Source organism: Geotrypetes seraphini, chromosome 2, assembly GCF_902459505.1.
Source record: "Geotrypetes seraphini chromosome 2, aGeoSer1.1, whole genome shotgun sequence".
Classification (NCBI taxonomy): Eukaryota; Metazoa; Chordata; class Amphibia; order Gymnophiona; family Dermophiidae; genus Geotrypetes; species Geotrypetes seraphini.
This window is the reverse complement of record NC_047085.1, coordinates 351,689,870-351,713,263: the sequence shown is the minus strand read 5'-3', so window position 1 is coordinate 351,713,263 and position 23,394 is coordinate 351,689,870. Positions and strand designations below refer to the sequence as shown.

Genomic DNA, 23,394 nt, shown 5'->3' with positions numbered 1-23,394 from the left:
CAAAAGTCTGACCAAATCCTCGTTTCACTTGCATTATAAAGTACTGAGGATGCCATCTCTCCCCAATCCCAGGTCCTAAAGTCTAAGACAGTAGCGCAAACTAATGCTGCCAGATTCAGGAAAAAAAATTTTGATTCGATTCAGCCTATGAATTGGTTTTTCAATTCGATTTTCCTGCCCAGTTGGGTGATTTTTTTCAAAACTCCTGGTGGTTTTATAGCTTTTTCACCCCCTTTGGCTTCTCCTAACCACACTGGCGCTGTGGTGTAAATAAAATAAAGAAACAAAAAGGACTTTTCCTCTCTCTGTTTAATCCTAGATCACGTTTGCAGTCCAACACCAGCTCTGGCAGGATACACATTTCAAATCTGACATATTATAATCACAAAACAGAAAATAAAATTAATTTTTCTACCTTTTGTTGTCTGGTTATATTTCAAATCTTGTTGGTCCAAGGCTCTGGTTTTCTTCTGATAACTTGCTTGCCAGGGTCTCCTTCTTTCTTCATGCTAACCATCCATCTGCCAACTCTGTCCTCCCTTTCCATTTCCCTTCCCTCCCCAGGAAGTCTGGTATCTTTCCTTTTTTTCATCTCCCTCCACAGATCCACCTTTTCTTAACTACCCTTTCATCCGGCATCTCTCCCTCCTTCCCCACCACCCCAGAGTCCACCATCTCTCCCTTTCTTTTCCCAATTACCCTCATATCCAATATCTCTATCCCTCCTCCACACCATCCCTTGTGTCCAATTTCTCTCCCTTTCTGTTCCTACCCTCCCTAAATCCCATGGTCCATCATCTCTCTCCCTCTCCTCTATTTTCAGACCCATTATTTCTTCCTCCCCCCCAAAGTTTGGCATATGCACGTCTCTTTGAACACCCCTTCCCTCTGTGTACTTCTAATCCAGGGTCCCCCCCAAAGGCCTGTCCCCCCTTAAAGGTCTGCCTGTCCCCCCTTGAAGGCCTGCACCCCCCTTGAAGGCCTGTCCCACCCCCTTGTAGGCCTCTCCCCCCCTTGAAGGCCTGTCTCCCCACTTGTAGGCCTGTCCCCCCCCTTGAAGGCCTGCCTGCCTGTCCCCCCCTTGAAGGCCTGTCCCCCCCCGAAGGCCTGTACCCCCCTGAAGGCCTGTCCCCCCTTGAAGGCCTGTCCCACCCCCTTGTAGGCCTGTCTCCCCCTTGTAGGCCTGTCCCCCCCTTGAAGGTCTGCACCCCCCGAAGGCCTGCACCCCCTCCTTGAAGGCCTGCACCCCCTTGAAGGTCTGTACCCCCCGAAGGCATGCACCCCCCCGAAGGCCTGTCCCACCCCCTTGTAGGCCTGCACCCCCTTGAAGGCCTGCCTGCCTGTCCCCCCCCTTGAAGGCCTGTCCCCCCCTTGAAGGCCTGCACCCCCTTGAAGGTCTGCATCCCCCCTGAAGTCCTGCACCCCCCCAAAGGCCTGCACTCCCCCTGAAGGCTTGCACCCCCCCGAAGGCCTGTCCCCCCCTTGAAGGCCTGTCCCACCCCCTTGTAGGCTTGTCCCACCTCCTTGTAGGCCTGTCCCCCCCTTGAAGGCCTGCCTGCCCCCCCCTTGAAGGCCTGTCCCTCCCCTTTGAAGGTCTGCACCCCCCCCCGAAGGCCTGTCCCCCCTTGAAGGCCTGCCTCCCCCCTTGAAGGCCTGCCTGCCTGCCTGTCACCCCCCACCCCCTTGAAAGCCTGCCTGCCTGCCCGCCCGCCCCACCCCGAAGGACCGCTCGCCCCCCTGGCCTCCCCGCACCACCTATGAAGCAGCACTACTTATGCTCCCGGCCTTGCCGTTCAGTCCCCCCCACCACCCCCGAAGGACCGCTCGCCCCACTGACCTTCCTGCACCAACTATGAAGCAGCCGCAGCAGGATCGCGACGTCAGCGATCCCTGCGCCGCGGTCCCGCCCCTCCTCTGACGTCAGAGGAGGGGTGGGACCGCAGCGCAGGAAGCAGCGCCCAAGCAGCTCAGGGATCGCTGACGTTGCGATCCTGCTGTGGGCTTCTTCACAGGTGGTGCAGGAAGGTCAGTGGGGCGAGCGGCCCTTCGGGGGTGGGACTGAATGGCAAGGCCGGGAGCACCCCCTCAGGGCTGGCACCCGGGCGGACCGCCCCTCCCCCCCCCCCCCCTTGATACGCCACTGTGTGAAGGGAAGGGGAGACAGGGGTTTTGGTGATCCTTGCTCTGTATTATTTCTATTTATAAAATGACAATTGTACAAAATATTGTTTCTTTTTGTACTTTAATAAAATACATTCAATATAAAATCCTAATTGAGGCTTGTGCGGATGGGATCAGATGATTTGTGGGGACCGAACTCATGGAGATGGGGCAGAAACGGGGTTTTTAAATTTTAGTCCTAGAAGTTTGCCAGTCCACAAAAGAATTCTTTTATTTCTGCCGGTCCACGGGTGTAAAAAGATTGAAAAACACTGATATAGACCTTCTCATCTCTATACAGCATAAAAATCAGATAGTAAAATTCGTATACAAGTTTGCATGACCATGCAACTAGCAAATGCTCACCGAATGAAGACCCAGTAAGTGACTCTTTTCTACAAGTAGGCACACAACTGGGCATCATTCATAGTATTTGGGAGCTAGTGTTTTGTTGTTCACTGCTACTAGTGAACACTTTTCGGACATAGTGCATACTCTGTGGAAAGAGGGTGCATTATGTCATGATACTGGAACCACCGTGCATGCGCAAACAAGTTTGTACATGCACAAACTTGGGCATCTATGTGACCATCTCTGGGAAACAAAATATAATAATATTTAATTAATTCTGTTAGGGCCTACAATATGTAATACAGCAGTCACCTTTTCCCAAAGATGGTCACAAATGAGTGATTCCTCTTTCTGAAACAGTGATCCCCTGTTTCCACACACTGTGCACTATGTCCAAACAGAATGCACTTTTATCTGCAAATGACAACAAGATCAAATGAAAATGAATAAAATGAAAATCCCGGTGACATGAAAAATGATACATAATTTTCAGGCTGCCAATGGCTGAGAGAGGTTGAAACTGTTGCGTGGGTGGGTTGGGAGTGGGTGGTGGAGTAGAGAGACTGCTGGCAATGAGAGAGAAGAAAACTGCTGGACTTTGGGGGAGAAATTGAGAGAGACTGCTGGGAATTAGGGGGAAATAGAGAGAATGCTGGGCATGAGATGGAAAAAAGGGCCTGCTGAGCTTTCAGGTAGAAATAGAAAAAGAGACTGCTGGATAAAGTGAGAGAAATATATATAGAGAAAAACTGCTTGGCATAAGAGAGACAGGGAAACTGCTGGACTTTGGAAGTAGGGGGGATAGAGAAAGAAACTTGGGGACCAGGAGAAGAAATGTGAGTTAGAAAGCACCCTGCATTGGGACCGGAACTGAGAGGCAGAGAAAATTCTGAGCTTGTAAAGAAGGAGAAATAGAAACAGAGTGCAAGCCATGAGGCATGAGTGGAGAAATAAGAGAGGCTGATGAATATGAGGTAAATGAGAGAGAGAGAGAAAGATTACTTCTACTTATCATTTCTATAGAACTGCTTGATGTACGCAGTGCTACAGAGATTGCTTGATATGAGGCAAAGTAGTTTGTTGAGCATAAGGGAAGAAATGAGAGACTGCTGACCATGGGACAGAAAGTTTCAAGTTTATTTAAATTTTGTTATCCCGCCTTTTCAAAGTTTCAAAGCAGCTAATATTCATAAAACATTTGAGTGGGATAAAGACAATTGCTTTGGTTTCAAGCAGCGTTTGTCTCTCCACATACCAGTTTTTCCACATATTCATTATCATAGGACTCTTAGGGACCCCTGAAGAAGACATCATGTTGAAACGCAGACCGTGTTGGGTCCTGCGCTACTAGCGGACTAGGTCCTTTTGATTTGTACATGGATTATCTTATTGTATATTTGGAACTTTGATTCTTTCATTAAAGTCCATTTCAGGATCATCGTCACTCCACAGTGTTTTTTTGTTTCTCTTGGACTCTTTTCTCTGTGGATTTTTTGGGGTTAATTCTTTTTAGTTTGTAAAGACAATCAAAACAGAATAATAGAAAGACATCAAATATTAAAATGACATCATTAAAAAAAACGAACAAAAACAAAACCAGCAATGACAACAACTAAGCATTAAAATATACCACTGTACTGGCACAAAAAGGAAGGGAAACTGGCACAAAAAGGAAGGGAAACTGGCACAAAAAGTGAGAGAGTATGTGCATGTACTGGTTGTGAGAAGTAGGACATGAGAAAAAGACTGAAAAGAACAGTAAAATGTTATTTTTTCTGTTTCAGTGCTTGCAAACCCCTGCTCAGGACTCAAAAACTATCAGCCTCCTACTCTGAAAATGCCAGTGATGCGGGGCTCTGTTTGTAGATAAAACAATTTTCTTAATTTGTATTGCTAAAAATGTTGGGCATGCAGTATTACTGCCTCATCTGAACTGCAAACTATTGGTGGTAAATTATAATCTTTGAATTCAAGGCTGAACTTTGTTATGTACATAATTTTACTCTGATTTTACTATATGTTGTTGTTATCCCATAGGCTGGTAGGAAATAAATCATTGGGCTGATATTTCCCTCCAATGAGCCCTTGGACCAGTGTCTTCACTCTGCCCAGTACTTACACAACTGCATAGCAATACTACAGCAAAGACTGCAAAGGGGGGGGGGGGGGAATTGATGACTGCAGAGTTTCTGAGTCTCTAAGCAAGTCTAGATCAGCGAATTTATGTGGTTCCAGTGTGTTTCTCCCAAACCCCCCCCCCCCTACAGTTTGGGAAGAGGGGAGGGAGAAGGGCAACTGTGCATAACAGTTTCAAGCATGGTCCTGCTGTAAGTGCCACCTTGGGGAGCTGTTTCTGCGTCGTCTATGCGCATGCCCGAGCCTATCACCGCTCGGTGAAGTGCTGGGCTCAAGACGTAGGAAGGGAATCACCCTCTCTCTCCCTCTTTCTCTCTCTTCCTCACTCCCTCTTGATGCATCTCCATCCATGCCCCTCTTCCTTCTCCTCTTTCTCCCTCTGTCTTTTTTTTATTTTTCAGATATTGGCTATATGTAAATATATTTTTTGGGGGGGGGGGTAATGGTCCATACAGTTTACCATCAGCTCCCTGCTTCTAAGGATACGGAACCTGAAGCCGGAGCTGCCTGTTGATCACTTTAATAATTCCTTGTCGAGTTCAAGCTTTTGGATGTGGTTTAGTGGCACTGCGAGATTCTCAGCACAGCGGCGGGGAGGGAGAGGCGAAACAGCACCGAGGGGTCGGCAGCCCGGCACTTTCGGCTCCCCTCGCTCTCCCCTGCCCATGCAGCCCTGCCGGCTGGGCTCCCGGCGGCCCCTCTGCGGACGGAGGAGAGAGGGGCTCTGAGCGCTCGCCCTCGGGTTTTATGCATGGCCCCGGCATGGAGGAGATTCCGCTGCCGCAGGTCAAAACGCGCAGGAAGAAGTGCCGCTGCTCCCCCGGACCCCCTTTGGACGCCCTCGCCTGCGAGGACGAATTCGACTGCAAGGAGCTCGAGTCCCTGTTCCACAGCTACAACCTGAAGCTGGAGCAGACGTCCACCCTGAAGGCGCTGGCGGTGCTCATCGTCGCCACGGCCACGCTGACCCTGCTGGAGCTCACCTCGGGCCCCCCCCGCGTGACCATCTCCAAGGGCTCGCACCCCGTGCACTGCATCGCCTTCGCGTCGCTCTTCATCGTGACCAACGTCAAGTACCTGCAGGTGACCCAGCTGCAGCAGATCGTCAAGCTCACCCTGCTCTTCGCCTTCACTTTCTCGCTCCTCTGCTGCCCCTTCTCCCTGGCCGCCCACGGCTCCAAGCCCCCGCGGGCCCCCGAGCAGGGCATGTGGCAGCTCATGCTGGTGACCTTCGTGTCCTACGCCCTGCTGCCCGTGCGGACCCTGCTGGCTCTCGTCTTCGGCCTCCTGGTGTCCGTCTCGCACCTCATCGTCACCGTCACCTCGGTCAGCGCCCAGGAGCAGAGGCTCTGGAGAGCGGTGAGTTGGCCGGCGGTGCCTTCCGGGCATTCCCAGCACTGTCTCTCTCTATTATGCTGTCTTATTATATCTGTGTTAGTGTTATGGGGGAGGGGGGGGGAGGTTGTGTTGTTGGGAGGGACCGGGGTCAGACACCCCTTTGCCCCTCTTAGTATTTAAGTGACTAGGTTTCATTATTGGGGGAGGGCAAACAGATTCTTGGACTGCATCCGAGCCATGGAAATGATGGTCTCCACTGAGCAAGGGGGTGGGGGGGGAAGATAAACAGGGTCTGACTTCTGGGATCAAATTACATCTCCACGCACATGTCAAGCTGTAAGCTAAAGTATTATGATGATGCGCCTGAGGCAGGGCGAGAAAGAGGGCAGCCCTTCCTGACTGGAGCTGTTCCACAAGTTGGCGTTCAGTGGCGGTAAAACTCCTTAGATGGCGGGAACCCGAAGAGGGGGAATCCTCGAGTCTAACAAAATTACAGCTCCTCTCTCGAGCAGTCTTTTCGCAGACGGCTAAAGCTTTGATCTGTCTGCAATCGCGTGCCCCCCTCCCCCCCTTCCCCGCTAGCCACACGATTTACTACACCGAGTCTTTCTTCCTCACAGCCATTTGGAAGTCTGCTGTAGTGTTAATTCTCCAGCAATTTGCCTCTCCTAAAAATATGCTCCTGCCTTAGAAGCCTTGCTTGTATACAGTATATGCCTGTAAAGAATAAAAAAAAAAGATATGGGGGGGGGGGGGATGCGGTTAAGTCAAGAATGATTTGCCATTTTCATTTTGTTTCTGGCATTCTGAGGCGTTTGTCCAGGGTCACAAAGATGCGGTTTAAGAAGTATGCCGTGTTGTATCTTTTTGCATAGTGTTTTGCACGATGAAGAAATGATTTTTTTTTTTTTTAACTGTAATTTGGGGCAATGAATTAAAAAAAAAAAAAAAAAAGGCAAAGCAGTTACTAAAACAAAATGTTTCTTTCTGGGTCACGATCAGGTTTATGCTTTTGGTACAATATAGAGACATTATTTAACTATAGGTTTATATCTATACGAAACTATGATATGCCCTATTAAATTATTGTTTACGTACTTAAGCCTTAAGCAGTTTATTTGATCTAATTGAATATGAGGATGTCAAGAATGGTGAAGCAGAATGAGAACTGTTTTATTATTTTTTTTTTTTTTTGGGGGGGGGGGTCTAATATTTTGAGAGACAGGTTGCAGTGCTGTAGGTTGTTATTGGAATTAATCTGAATGATGAAGTCGCTTTATTACTGTGTTTGTGAAACCCAGAAGTGCGGGGATTTGGCTGTGTTAGCTTCATAATGGAACATTAATGACGGTCTAATTTACAGAAGGATGACTGTCATTACTTGTATTTGATTCCATTTGAGCTGCCTAGTTGGAGAATTAACTGCCTGCAGCCCATGAGATTGGAGTGACAAGGATACAGATTGGATGCAAGTGAAATTCTGTACAATGCAAGATAATAGACGATTAATGGGATCTGGGTCAGACTCTGGAAATAATGAATACCACTCAATTGACAGTTTTTAGAATGTCTGCCATTATCTTTTCTTGCCTCCTTGCAGGAGTTGAAAAATTTTGTGGAGGGTGCCACCTAAGCTGCAGTTCACTGGAATGCAGCGGGTGAGAATCAGATTGTAGGGAAATAGCCCAAGGGACTTATTTCTTACCAGTCCATTGGATATCAAATTATACAAAAATCAGAACATAATTATGTACTTAAATACCAGCCTTGTTTTCAGAGACTAATTTACCTGAGAGCCACTAATAGCTTGTAGTTCAACTGAGATAAAAATAACATTTCAGCAGGCACAACATTTTTAGCAATTCAAATTAGGAAAGTTGTTTATCTATAAACAAAGTCCCACATCAAGTATATTTTCAGAGTAGGAGGCTGGTAGATTTGAACCTTAGCAGGGGTTGTAAACACTGAAAGCAGAAGAACCATCACTGTTATTTTCTGTCCTCTCGGTCTCTCATACCCAACTGTCTGTTTCTCTCTCATGTCTTCCTCCATTCTTAAGAGTTTATCTCTCTCTCTTCTTTATCTTATGCCAAACAGCCTCTCTCTTCCTTCTCATCTTTCATGGATCTGTTTCCTTCTTTTTCTATTACCCCTTCATGTCGAGTAATTTCCCCATAATCCAGCAAATTCATTCTTACTATCTCTCTCATTTATACCCAGCAGTCTTGGTTTCTATTCCTCCCTCATGGTCAGCAATATCTCTGTATTCCCCCACACACACCATTGCCCAGCAGTTTCCCTTTCTCTCAATCCAGACCCAAATCCCTGTCATTCTCAGTTTTTAGCAATCTCTCTTACATATTTTCCCCCTCATATCCAACAGTGGCCCAGATGCACTAAAGTCAGTGATTGCCTAATGATCGTCGCTAAAATGGTTTTGGTTGGTTTAGTGATGATCGGATTTGCCGTCCCGCTGCACAAAATTGCTTACCGCGTGGCTTTGTGCACGATTGCTCATTCTCCGATCTGGCCATGAAAATGAGGTCATTAATAATGAAATGCCATTGTAAACTAGCAGAGCGATTGATGCTCTAACATGACTTCCCGGTGCACAAAAAAAAAGTGATCACATTTAGCGATCCAAAAAAAAAAAACGACTGGTCAAGGCCAGTCACTTACCTCTCCTACCCATAGATCAGCCCTGAAATTAATATAACATAGCATAACTTTTTTTTAAAATTGACACAGGTACTATGTGTGTGTTACACATACACAATATCTGCAGCAACCCAGTTGTGCATCTGGGCAACCTGGACCCCCCCCGACACTGCCCCCTGACACTCACCCCAACACTCCCCCTTGCTTCCCAGACCTCCCCCCACACACACACACCCTACATGAAGATCCTCCTCCCACCACCCAACCAACAAGACCCCATAAGACTGTTCTGGTGGGCTGGAGTGTCAGCTCAGATTCCTCCAGCTCAAACAACCCCCTAGCCCTCCTCATACCTCATTTTATAAGCCGGCAAGATGGATGCTCCCTCCCTCACTTCCCTTTCTCATTGTATCCTGGGATGCATCGGAAAGGTGGCCTAAGACCTTGATTGGCCCAGATACCTAAGGCCCCTCCCAAAGGAGGGGCTTAAAGTATCCAGGAAGGGGAAAGTCCACCATTTTGGAGTGGCAGGCATGTGAGCAGGAGGGAGTGGGCATCCCTCCTGCTGTCATCTTAATGTACAGATATGAGGGGGGGTTTGGGGGGTGGGGTGGTAGTTTGAGGGGGCCAGGGGGCTTCCAGTGGCAGGAGGGAGTGGGCATCCCTCCTGATTTTTTGTAAAGTGGGTAAGGGGAGGGGTCGGTACAGGGGCATCCTGGTGGGAAGGGGTCAGTTCAGTGGGGGAAGGGGGAAGTGGGCATTCCTCCTGCCAATTTTTAGTGAAGTATGGGAGGAGGGTTCTACAGGGGTTGTCAGTTGGGGACTGTCATTGTGGAGGGGGGCTCACATTTTAAAAAATGGAGACAGATATTGTGTGTGTGTAACACATGCACAACATCTGCACCATTAACAAAAAAAAAAAACCCTAACAGCTGAGTGACAGAAGGCTGTTTTGGGTCATCTCCAGCTGCACAGCTGTTCGGGCTTCCCCAAACTGGCTCTGCACATGTGTGAGAGCCGGTTTCTAAGTGCGTGATCGGATGGGATTATGATTGCCCTCCACAAAAGTTATTTGCATGGGCAGCCATTTGAACATTGATTGCTGTTTAGAAATTGGCCAAGAAATTAACCCACAGCGTCCCGCATGGTCTTAGCGACCGTGTTTTATGCATCTAGCCCTAAATTAGCAGAATTAATCTCAGTTCACACATTGACCTGCATACTGAACCATAAGGAAGGTGGATGAAAAAGGGGGGGCCCTGCTTTATCTTCAGGTTAAGGCGTTGCACCCCTCCAAGATCCTTTCTAAAGCTCCATCTTCCATACCTTTTTTTTTTTACCACCTCCAGAGAGCAACAGTATCTACTGAGCTGTCCATGCTTGTAATTAGACAGACTGGCTGTTTTTTTGGAGTTAAGAAGCTGGACATGGCCAGAAAGCAAGTGTTATGTTAATCACCAAAATCAACATTACCAAAATTTGCCCCTTCCTCTCTGAGCACACTACCCAGACCCTTGTCCACACTCTCATAACCTCACGCTTAGATTACTGCAATCTACTTCTAACTTCTAACAGTGCCGCCTCTCCCCTCTGCATCTTCTACCAACCTCACTACACTCATGTCAACCCTCTCCTTAAATCACTTCACTAGCTCCCTATCCGCCTTCGCACACAGTTCAAACTCCATTTGCTGACCTACAAGTTGCTGCCCTCAATATCTCTCCTCGTTTCTCTCTCCTTATACACCTCCGTTCCACAGATAAGCTGCTCTTAGCTGAACCCTTCTCCTGCACTGTCAATTCCAGACTTTGTTCCTTTCATCTAGCTGTCCCATATGCCTGGAACAGATTACCCAAGTTTGTCCTCCAAGCCCCTTCCCTAAAAGCAGACTGAAAACCCACCTTTTTGATATAGCCTTCAATCCATAACCCTTCTTTGGTTCATAGACAACGGCGCGAAAGACAAAGGCGCGCCCGGACAATTGAGTGCAGCGCGGAGGCGCGCGCCGCTGTAAATTACTTTTTTTAGGGCTCCGACGGGGGAGCATGGGGGGGAACCCCCTCACTTTACTTAATAGACATCGCGCCAGCGTTATGGGGGGTGTGGGGGTTGTAACCCTCCACATTTTACTGTAAACTTAACTTTTTCCCTAAAAACAGGGAAAAAGTGAAGTTTTCAGTAAAATGTGGGGGGTTACAACCCCCCACACCCCCCACAATGCCCCCACAACGTGGCGCGATGTCTATTAAGTAAAGTGGGAGGGTTCCCCTCCCGCGCCCTCCCGTTGGAGCCCTAAAAACAGTAATTTAGAGCGGTGCGCACCTCCGCGCTGCGCTCAATTGTCTGGGTGCGCCTTTGTCCCGGCGCGCTTTTGACCTGACCCCCTACAGTGTTCTCCCCAGAAATTTTTTCCAGCCGGGTGGCATGAAAAAGTAGCCGGGTGGGGCGGGACGGGGAAATTTGGTGGTGGGGAAAATTAAGGGCTTCTTTTACTAAGCTGCAATAGTGTTTTTAGCGCGTGCAGAATTGCCGCACAACACGACTAGAACTAACGCCAGCTCAATGCGGGCATTTGTGTCTAGCACGTGCGGCAATTCTGCGCGAGCTAAGCGTGTGGTAAAACCGCTAGCGCAGCTTAGTAAAAGGAGCCCTAAATGTGTACTATTTGTATTAGTTAATTATTATTAGTTATTTTCCAATGCTCAATATGGCAACCTTTCTTAAGGTTTGACACTTGTTCCATAATTTTTTATTAAATTTAAGAAGTATCCAATTCTAGAAGTGAATAATTAGATATTTGCCCTCTTTCAAATAGTATAGAGCAACGTCTCTCAAACTTTTTTAACTCCGGCACACTAAACGGAGCAAATGTTTTTTGTGGCACACTAAATGCAGCAAATAATTTTCATGGCTGGAAAAAATTTCTGGGGAGAACACTGTTGCCGTTAGTTTTCAAGGTCCAATCACGTCAAAGACTGATGCTTATCTGGGCAGTTGTATAATAAAAAGAATGGATAAGATAACATGAGAAGTGAAATTGTCATGAATCAGAGGGATACATACCCTGTATGTCCTAAAAGCAGGCTTGTGGATTAGATATAAACTATGAAGGCAGTGGTGTACCTAGCATATGTGACACCCATCATTTTTTTACACCCCCCCCATCTGTATGAAAAACATGATTTTTAGTAATAATCCACACATCACACAAGAGTGTACCTAGGAAAAGGCAACATCTTACATACTGCAGTGAGCAGTACAACATCAATACACCCATTGTAAAACTAAACAAGCCAGACTAGTACAGATCAATCCTACACAGTCAATCCTAACTGAAAACCATGTCTTTCGAACACACAGAACACAGAAAACACCTTTGCCTAGTATGGAATATGTAATCACAAACTAACCCCTCTCCCTTTTACAAAACTATAATGTGGTTTTTAGCCATGGTGGTAACAGCTCAGACTCTCATAGAATTCTGAGCAATTACCACCATGGCCGGTGCTATAAAAAGGGGCCATAGAAAGGGGGGGGATAAAATATAAAAACGTAGACAAAGGTTAAATTGAACCACCAAGAAGCTGGACTCTGTATACAATGCAACACCACAGAAACAGCGATGCATCTCCCCTAAAGCAAAAAAATAAATATAATTTTTTCTACATTGTCTTCTCTGGTTTCTGCTTTCCTCATAGTCTTGTCACTCTCTTCCTTTCATCCACTGTCTACCCTCTCTCTGCCCCTTCTATATAGCATCTTCTCTCCTTGTATTCCCCTTCCATCTCTCCCTTCACCCCTATTATTCTGCATCCATCTTCTTCCCTTCCCTCCTCTAATGGTCTGGCATCTCTCTCCTGTTCTTCCCTTCCTTCTCCCACACGCCTATGGTCTGGCATTTCACTCTCTCCTCTCCCCCCCCACTTCCATCAGCATCTGCCCCCTTTCTTTCCCTCCAACCCAATTCCATCCAGTATCCTTCCCCCTTATGTCTCTCTCTCCTTTCCCTGCACACCAATTCCATCAGCATCTGCCCCCTTTCTCTCCCTCCACCACCCTTCCATACTACCCTGACCCCCTTTTTCTCCCTCTACCACCCTTCTATGCTCCTCTCTCCCTCCAAACCAGCAAGGTCTCATGATGACTGCTTCTGTTGCCTCTGCCTCTGGAAGATTTAAGTGATGTTGGAGGGGGTGGGCCGGCAGACACAGGGAGTTGTGGCAAGGTTCCGCAATGACTGCAGCTACCAGTCCACCCCTAACGACGCCACTTATGTCTTCTGGAGGCAGAGGCGGCAAATGCAGTCATAGCAGGATCTTCCTGCACTTCAGTGTGGCTGCCGACTCTGCTTCAGAATAAGTACGGCAGCCGCGCTGAGGTGCAGGTGCCATTTAGAGCAGCTCGGAAGGTTCTGGATCCAGCCGGCTGTGTACCCCCCTAAGGCTGGCACCCGGGGTGGTCTGCCACTGTATGAGGGGACAAAAAATAATAAAAAGAATGGATAACTTGACCGATTTAGACATGTCATACAATTATAACCATAAAAATATGTCGTAAAATGTAATTCTAAACTCAAAAGACTCCAGATGAAAAGCAGACTATGAAAAGTGAAACCTGGGAAAGATCTAAATTATTCTTCAAATGAGCTTCTATTAAAACCAAAGAATAAAACCACAGCACTCGGGAAAGTAAAAAAGGGAGAGTAAAATGGACTTAAAGAAAAGGTCTCTGCACTGATGAGATAAACTCGTACGCAGAATAAATGTGAACACGCGACAGTGGGGCTATGATATTTGATCTGTTGAAAGAGGCGCCAAAACAGTGTCGGTAGTGGATTGAATGCACACTGATAGGGGAGGGGCATCAGGCTGTTAAAAAAGGCTGCTTTAATAAATAAATGAAAATACTGGTGAAAAACTAAATAAAAAACCAAAACCATGATAAAATGCCGAACCTGACTGCAAGTGGTAGTGAAAGTAGCATAAGGCACCCGTAGTACTGTTAGTGCCAGAGCTGCTAAGAATAAAGAACCGTGCTGTACATGAGGAAAAAAAAGAAAGAATGAGGTGATAAGATGTAAAGTGCTGGCCCCTCACTGCACCACTTGATAAAACTAAGGAGCAATGTTCTAGAGCAGGGGTGCCCACACTTTTTGGGCTTGCGAGCTACTTTTAAAATGATCAAGTCAAAATGATCTACCAACAATAAAATTTTTAAAAAACACAAAGTACACTGTACGCATAGAAAATGTTAATTATCATTCCTATTCCAGGGTTTTTCAAAGAGGTCAAAGCAGATGACTCTATGCACTGTCACCTCAGTAACAACCGTACAAAAATAGACAAATATACCCCCTCCCTTTTTACTAAACAACGATAGCAGTTTTTAGTGCAGGGAGTTGTGCTGAATGCCCAGCGCTGCTCTCGACGCTCAGAGGCTCCCTGCGCTAAAAACCTCTATTGCGGTTTAATAAAAGGGGACCTTAGTGTAAAATATAGACATCAGATATAAATTCAGACACATTTTGATCACTAAATTTAAAATAAAATCATTTTTCCTACCTTGTCTGGTGATTTCATGAGTCTCTGGTTGCACTTTCTTCTTCTGACTGTGCATCCAATCTTTCTTCCCTTCTTTTAGCCTGTATGCTTCCTCTCCTCTAGACCTCATTCCCTCCCCCAACTTTTCCTTCCTCTCTCCCTGCCCTTTCTTTCTCTCTGCTTCCCTTTCTTTTTTTTCTGTTTCTCTTCTTTCCTTCTGTCTCCCTGCCTACCCTTTTTCTTTTTTTCTCCCTGCCCTCCCCCAAGCCACTGCCATCAGGGACCAGGACCCAAACCGCCACCAATAACAGGCCCGATAGCCGACGCTGCCCCAGGCTCTCCCTGCTTCGGCCGACCAGCATTCCTCTCCCCAACGTCAATTCTGCCGTCGGGGAGAGGAAGGCTGATCTGCCCAAGATCGCGATCGACCTATTGGGGGAAATGCTGTCGGGTCCTGCCTTCGCGGGAACAGAAAGTAGGCAGGACCCGGCAGCAAGAAGAGCAAATGCGTCACTAACCTGTCTCCCGCCTTAGCCCATAGCGAACGCTTGCTTCAGGGCTCTCAACATGTGCGTGCCGGCTTCCCTTCTCTTCCCTCCGAAACCGGAAGTTATGTCCGGGGGGGGGGGGAGAAGGGAAGCCGGCACACACATGTTGAGAGCCCTGAAGCAAGCGTTCGCTACGGGCTAAGGCGGGAGACAGGTTAGTGAAGCATTTGCTCTTCTTGCTGCCGGGTCCTGCCTACTTTCTGTTTCCACGAAGACAGGACCCGGCAGCATTTCCTCCAATAGAGCCCCGGAGCATAAGATCGCTATGGGCTGAAATCTCCAAGCCGGGTTTTTTTTTTTTTGTTGTTGTTTTTTTTTATGTTCAGCAGCAGTGGCAGCAGCAGATGATAGCCGGGCGCTCATCTAAATTAGCTGGGCGGACCGCCCAGCTAAAAGGCCCTAGGGAGAACACTGCCCTACTTTTCACTGTCCACCAACCCATCCAGCTGATTAACCATTCCCTTTAACTGTATCCATGACATCCTGTTTGTCTGTCTTATCTGTTTAGATTGTAAGCTCTTTCGAGCAGAGACTGTCTTCTTTGTGTCTCTGTACAGCCTGGTAGCGCTGTTGGATTACATTACAAGAGATTGGGTCAGTTACCCAGGAAGTTATAATGGCAGTTTGACCCATGGACATTCAATTCAGTTGCATGCAATGAGACAGCCAGAAGGACCCCATAAAGTTCTAGTACAGAGTTAAAGGGTTAAGGTATTTGCAAGAAACAGGTTAAGAGTATGTGTGTGGCAAGATAGATAGGTAGGTAACTTATTCCACTATTTAAATAATAAAAAGTTAATTGTAATTCAGATTTGTAGGCAATTCCTTTAGATGAGGAGATAAACTGAAATCATAAATAGTGTTTAGAGCTGCTTTAGCAATTTTTAGCCAACACTATGATCAATGGAATCATATATTGTGGGGCCTGGCCATGAATAATTAAAAATGCAAGACTGCATAGTTTAAAAACTGAGTGAGCCTCTGCTGGTAGCCAGTGCAACATACAAAGAAGAGGTTTAGCACTTTTGAATTTAGTCAGTTTGCAAATCAAGTGAACAACAATGTTCTATAATAACTGAAAGTGTCACCTGATGGTAACTTTGCAATCCACATTTTTTTTTCATAAAGATATTCATTCACCCAAAGTGGTTCACAGTTCATTGAATAGTAATCAGGTACTACAATAATTCAGGTGCAATAACATTTGTACAATCAACTGAAATACAGTGGGTTCAAAACAGGGTCTGATACACCTCAAGTTCTATAATAGCTTAAAGACTTTTGATATTAAAATTGTACATATGCTTCAAAACTCAAAAAAAGGATCCAACATAACTCCTAAAATCTTCATTTGAAATTCCAGCTTGCAACTAACACCTTGAATAGTGATATTATTAGCAGAAGTCAACCTATGTGGATGACTTATTAATACAAGTTTTGTCTTTTCAGGATTTATTTTCAGTTTAACAGCTTTTGCCCAAGATTGCAAATGGTGGCAAATAAGAAAATGTATAAATTAAGACCAAACAGTGACATAAGAATTACTCCAACCAAAAAGGAAGCACTAAGGGCTCCGTATACAAAGCTGTGCTTGCTAGTCGAAAATCAACCGCCTGCTCAAAAGGAGGTGGTAGCGGCTAGCACACGCGGCTATTCCACGCTTTAAGGCCCTAGTGCGGCTTTGTAAAAGGAGCCCTAAATAATAGTATCAATGAAGAATTTGCAATTTTTTTTTAAGTACTGCTCTTAACAAAATACCTTTCACAATATCGGTAAGTATGGTTAAACAAACACATTTCCCAATTTCAGCTCTCTGATACTATGTAAAATTCAACTATGGGAATGCTTGTTGAGATAGATATTAGAGGCATGTGTCTGACTGCGCATGAGAGCATAGCAATAGAAAACCTTTTAGATCATCATCATGATTTGTTGTCCATGTTAAAACCTGCAAGTATTCATCCAAATGAAGAGAACTGACCGATTCTTATATTTTGAAAATACAAAAGAACCAGGGAAGTACCATCAGGCTTTGCAGCTATTTTAGATCAATGAGCTACTATGCCATAAGTAATAGAAATAAAAAGGCTAGGAGTTTGTCTTGTGGAATAACTTCTTCATATCTGATATTATAGATGCCACCTCTAATTAAAATGAACAGAGCATGAGTCTTTAATACCTCAGTTTAACAACTTCCTTTAATAAAAGGACTTGCTTATTCTTGTCCTATTCCATCATTAGAGGTGGAAGCTTTAATGTGAATACAAAAACTGTCAGGAAATTTAGTCAATCTTTTATTTTTAAATTAACGGAATTATGGAATCGAATGCCATTAACTTCAAGGGGTCCAGACTAGAGAATGACACAGTGACAAAATTCATCACCGTTCCCGTCCCCACAGATAACCGTGGGAAATAATCCCATGTCATTTTCTAGTGTCTATTTCAACCTCAGTCCTTCTATACCAGCATTCTTCAAAGCAAAGCTTGCGAGTCAGTGGTTGTGGCCATTCATACTCTGATTCTTATGTGAGCCAAGGATAATGAAGCCATTGTGACATCACTGATGTGATTGGCTCTTAGGCACTGGTGGAATGAGGCATTATGACATCACAATATCTGCTCTGGATACCAGAGACTGTCATTCTGTAGTGTCTATCTCAACCTCAGTCCTTCTACACCAGCATTCTTCAAAGCAAAGCTTGAGGGTCAGTGGTTGTGCCCAATTATACTCTGATTCTTTCCTCTCTCCTTAAAGAATGACATGAAGATGGTTTCCCGCGGTTATCCGCGGGGACGGGAACAGTGATGAATTTTGTCACCGTGTCATTCTCTAGTCCAGCCTCCTTCCAATCATTTCACAATACCTTAAAAATAATTTTGTTTGCAAATCATTTTGCAAATCATTCCTATTAGTTTTTTCTTTGACTTACGATCCCTCATTATTTGCTTTTGTTCTTATTTTCTTATATATTTGTAATTATTTTTAACCGAGTCGAACTCCTTTTTGGTGATGATGACCCGGTCTACAAATCCAAGTTTTAGTTTAGTTTAGTTTATTATATTACAGGAGTATTTGTGGATCGCTAATATTCCCCATGAGGAGTTCTATATGATTTAACATAGAAACATGATGACAGATAAAGGCCAAATGGCCCATCCAATTTGCCCATCCACATCATCCACTATCTCCTCCTCTCCCTAAGAGATCCCATTTGTTTGTCCCACAGTCTTTGTTTCCACTACCTCTAGTGGGGGACTATTCCATGAATCTACCACCCTTTCTGTAAATAAGCATTTTCTTAGATTACTCCTGAGTAGAGAATGACATGGTGACAAAATTCATCACCGTCCCCGTCCCCACGGATAACCGCGGTAAACCATCTTCATGTCATTCATTAAGGAGAGAGGGAAGAGTCAGAGTATGAATGGCCACAACCACTGACCCTCAAGCTTTGCTTTGAAGAATGCTGGTGTAGAAGGACTGAGGCTGAAATAGACACTAAAAAATGACATGGGATTATTTCCCGTGGTTATCCGCGGGGACGGGAACGGTGATGAATTTTGTCACCGTGTCATTCTCTACTCCTGAGCCTATCACCTCTTAAGTTCATCTTTTGCCCTCTCGTTCCAGAGCTTCCTTTCAAATGAAAGAGACTCACCTTATGTGCATTTATGCCACATTCAAGAATGTCTCTATCATATCTCCGCTCTCCCACCTTTCCTCCAAAGTACAGTAGTTGAGTAACACAGATAAAACACCTTTTAGCTTAAATAAATCACTTTGAAAATTATTATTTTAGGGGAGTCATTTACTAATGGTTAGTGCAGACATACAATGGAGCCTGTAGTAGATGAAAATCATACTACAAAGTTTTGTATTGGAGGTCCAATTCTATGGAACAATCTTCCTTTAAAATTGAGCCAATAAACTTGGATACTTTCTTTTAGAAAGCAACTAAAAGCATATTTATTCCAGCAAACTTTTATTTATTATTTATTTTTAAAATTTATATACTGTACCGTTTATATCTAGACAATTTCCTTATAACACATAAAAAACATATAATTAACATTACAAAAAACTGACCCCCCTCAACCCGCCCACATACACTTTTACAAAACTGTAACATGGATTTTAGCGCTGGCTGCAGCAGTAACATCTCCAGTGCTCTTATGATTTCTATGAGCGTTGGAGTTGTTACCATTGCGGCCGGCACTAAAATCCACACCTCAGTTTTTTTAAAAGGTGGTGTGGGGGGAGGGGAGAATCTTCATGACATTTCTTGCCCATTTCCATCTATTGCCTATACAAATAGAAATCTTTCCTTACATGAAAGTAGATACAAATAGCTGCATTTTCAATAGTTTTTTAAAATTTCAATCTGTCAGCACATAGACATAATTGGCCCATCAATGTGTTCCACATTTTAATACCTGCCACACAAAAAGCAGCTGCTCTAGTCTCAGGATATCACACTGTAATCAATGTTTCAAGTAACATGGAATTTTCTGAATGCATTGAGCTACCAGAATAGTAAATAAAAAGGTATTGGATGGTAAAGCATTTGATGAACAATGCCATACCATAAACTGTTCCAGACAAACTACCAGACGTGATAGGCAAAGCATGGGCATACTCAGGTGTGGCGTGCCAAGTTTACGCTTAAATTTCCACCAGAAATTGATTTTATATTCTTTTTTATTTAAAGTATTGCATTATTTCTTAGATTTTTTTTTCTGTTTGCTTGAGAGTTCTGGTTAATTGAGTTCTGGTTATCAGAGAGTCTATTGTAAATGTATTGCTTTCTTTCCTTCAAGGTTGAAAAAATATACATATAGTTTTCTGCATTATAAAAGCTACATACAGAGAATAATTATGAATCTTCTCTCCTGATTTGTAGTTCTAAGAACATGTGGCACCCACAGGCCTACTAGTTGTTTATAAAGGAAACAGGATCAGCTTAAGGCATAAGTCAGGTGAGGTACTGGCTCAGGGCACCTAAACTCAAGGGAGCCTAAAGAGCGCCTCACCAGTTCAGCCTTTGCAGCAGTATGAGGGGGTGCTGAAAAGTTCTCAGCCCAACCACCCAATTTCCTAAATTCTGAGTGTTATTTTGCCATTGTAGCTGAAAAGAGTGTTATCTTATTTTGTTAAGTGCCAATTTGTAGAAACAAAATTCTATGTTTTGACATTGTTTCAGATCATTGATTGAACCATATCCACGTCATTCTCTTCTTGGTTGGGCTGAGAACTTTTCCGCACCCTCATCGTAAGAGAGTGATCCTTTGCTCACATAAACGTTGGCTTAAGGCTCCACAGACTCTTGAGCAGCCCCCTGAAGGCAGGTGCTAGGGGAAATCACTTACTCCACACATATGTTCTAGGTCAGGGGTCTCAAAGTCCCTCCTTGAGGGTCGCAATCCAGTCAGGTTTTCAGGATTTCCCCAATGAATATGCATGAGATCTATGTGCATGCACTGCTTTCAATGCATATTCATTGGGGAAATCCTGAAAACCCGACTATTGCGACCCTCAAGGAGGGACTTTGAGATCCCTGTTCTAGGTTCATGGCGACACCAGAAAGTATTTCTTCACAGAGAGAGTGGTTGATCATTGGAACAAGCTTCCAGTGCAGGTGATCGAGGCAGACAGCGTGCCAGACTTTAAGAATAAATGGGATACCCATATGGGATCCCTACGAGGGTCAAGATAAGAAAATTGAGTCATTAGGGCATAGACAGGGGGTGGGTAAGCAGAGTGGGCAGACTTGATAGGCTGTAGCCCTTTCTGCCGTCATCTTCTATGTTTCTATGTTTCTAGGTGCAAAGCATGCAAAGACCACGCCAGAGTTTCAAAAATAAATTTCAGTGCATTTCTCAGCTAGTCTGCCCCAGTTTCACTTTCAGCTCCTTGTGAGAGAAACATATTGGTGCTATTGGCAGGATGCATGCTTTTCCTTTAGGAGAACATCTGACAAATTTTAAAGGAGACACCTCTGCAAGGAAACTACTTGATTAGCCACAGAAAATCCCTTTTAAAACTGACCCCATGAAGAGCTGTACGAGTTAGAAAAAGGACACTTCATCCATTACTTTGTGGAATGATAGTATGCACTGAGTGTGGCACTTTTTGCTCTGCTTTAGGACTCCGGCAAGTCGTACACATTAGCACATCCCTGATTGCAAAGATGTGGTTTGTTCTTACTTTATTTGGACTCTTCCATATAATTTCAATTGGATTCATGGGCTTTATGTTTTGCTTTAGCAGTTTCTATTAATGACAGCTGTTATGATTTATGATCATGGCTGGATTGGGGTGATAACGTGGCTACTTGCTAGGTGTTAAAACAGCAAAACTATTTTTTTTTCTAGGATGCAGCAAGAAATTAGTCACACAATTCTTTTGGGGGCAATTTTCAGTAGCCCGTGTCACCCATTATCTAGGACCTGCACTCCTTTTACGGAGTTTTCTTAAGCAAACTATGCAAGTGATTTTCCTTGGAAATGTAATGTAATTTATTTCTTATATACTGCTACATCCGTTAGGTTCTAAGCGGTTTACAGAAAATATACATTAAAATTATAAGTAAGAAAGGTACTTAGAAATTCCCTTACTGTCCCGAAGGCTCACAATCTAACTAAAGTACCTAGAGAGTAATAAAGAAGTGAAATGTAGAGAAAAAGGAAAAATAAGAAAATAAACATTCTAACAAGACTACACTTTAACCGTAAAAATTAAAGCCCGCTAAGGCCCTGATTCTCTAAAGGGCTAGATTCATCAACCTGCCTGATCGGGCCCAATCCGGGCAGGTCCAACAAATTCTGGAACCTAAAATATGCAGATGGGTGATTGGAGGAACGCCCCATCTGCTTGCACAGATCGCTGTTGTGCGATCCACGCGCATGCGCAGATCATCTGTAGATCCTCATGAGTAACAAAAATATTATACAGAATCAAAGGGGTCAACAATAGAATGAAAGCAGTCTCTTTGGAATTCATTTTGCCTAATTCCTTACTACTTAGCATCCGATTTGTTTCCCAACGTCATTGTTGCTTTTAGGAGATTCTCTATATTTTCCCTAATACCAAATCATTCAGTGTGAAAAAGAAGGTAAAGCCTTTCTACAATCAATCCACACCACATGCAGGATTGGTTTTCTTCTTTTGCATTTTTCAGGATCATCTTGTCAATATGTAATCGATCCATTGTTCCTCCTGAATTTCTGCAGGTTCCCCTTTGCTTCATTTGGGAAGAAAGAATTTGTTGTTTGGTAAATGATAAATTGAATTGGCTAAAATTCCAGTAAATCGTTTGAGAGTGGTTGGTAGTGTTCTGGAGCAGCTCCTAGTAATGTGGTACTTTTCATCCAACCTGGCTGGCTTTGTTTAACTTATTTCTCCTCTTTGATTTTATAACCTAATTCTTTACTTTATTTATTTATTTAATTCTCTATGCTGTTCTCCCAGGGGCGCTCAGAACAGTTTACATGAGTTTATTCAGGTACTCAAGCATTTTTCCCTGTCTGTCCACACAGTATGTAGACACTATTTTGTGGCTCTTATTTCTGTGGGCAACAGAATATGAGAAAAGCACATTGTACACTTTTCAAAATCTATTTGTGTATACTCCTTTTCTCTTCCAATCTAACTCCCCTTTTATGAAGCCAGTCATGGTGGTAAAAACTCCAACGCTCATAGAATTCCTATGAGCGTCAGAGCTAATACCGCTGCGGCCGGTGATAAAAAAAAGGCCTAAAGCAGTATCATAAAAGGGGAGAGGGTGTTAAATCATTAGTCCCCTGTTTTTTTTTCAGATTTGTTCTTATTCCTTTTTCTTTCTCTGCTGTATCAGGACTGGGGTAAAGGGTTGGCTTTATAGGGTCTGTTAGATGCACTCTACTCATTTCTTTCTCCAGGTGCAGTGGCTGTGATAGTCAGAGATCCTATTTCTGTTTATTTTTTCAAATTTCTATACCATTCTTTCAAGGGCTTTCAGAATTTATTCAGATATTCAAGCATTTTCCCTGTCTGTCCTGGTTGGCTCAAAATCTATCTAATGTACCTGGGGCAAAGAGAGGATTAAGTGACTAGCCCAGGGTCAGAAGGAACAGTGTAGGCTTAAATCCACAACCCCAGGGTGCTAAGGCTGTTGCTTTAACCTCTGTGCCACACACTCCCGAGTAGATGCACTTTCTTTTGGAAAACAAGAGTGAAGACCTCTCCCCTTGCAGTAGTGTTCTACTGCACTCAGTGCTTACCCCACTCCCTTCTTTTCCAACATTTTGTTTAGCCCTCTCACCACTGATAACAATCACTTGGGGTGTCAGCATATTACCATGCAGATGATATTTTACTGGTTGCCCCCTTTTGACCTGGTTGCTCCTGATCTCTCCCAGCTTCAAGCTTAAAATTATACTGTTAACTTTTAAAATTCAACAATCTGTTGGGTTGCTAAGAAACCTAAACTAAAGTTGACATATTTACTGGGTAATTGGAATAGAGAGGGTTGGGCTTTCCGGATATGCAGGTTTATAATTATGCATGTTTGCTTCGTCATTTAAGTGATTCGGTAAATGTGACAAGCATTTATACTCCACTTCAAATGGAACAGGAGTTTTTAGCTCCTTATGATATTTTTTGCGTTATTACATAGTATGCGG

General features: G+C 44.3%; 1 protein-coding gene across 1 annotated transcript in view; it reads left to right on the top strand.

Annotated features, from left to right (window-relative positions):
- The first annotated feature begins 5,100 nt into the window (after window positions 1-5,100).
- The window catches only part of ADCY1 (adenylate cyclase 1), a 562,816-nt gene continuing 544,522 nt past the window's right edge, over window positions 5,101-23,394 (top strand). The window contains exon 1 of the mRNA XM_033930390.1: window positions 5,101-6,006. Within this exon, the coding sequence (XP_033786281.1) occupies window positions 5,395-6,006 (612 nt within the window). The 5' untranslated portion in view covers window positions 5,101-5,394. The remainder of the gene's footprint in view (window positions 6,007-23,394) is intronic.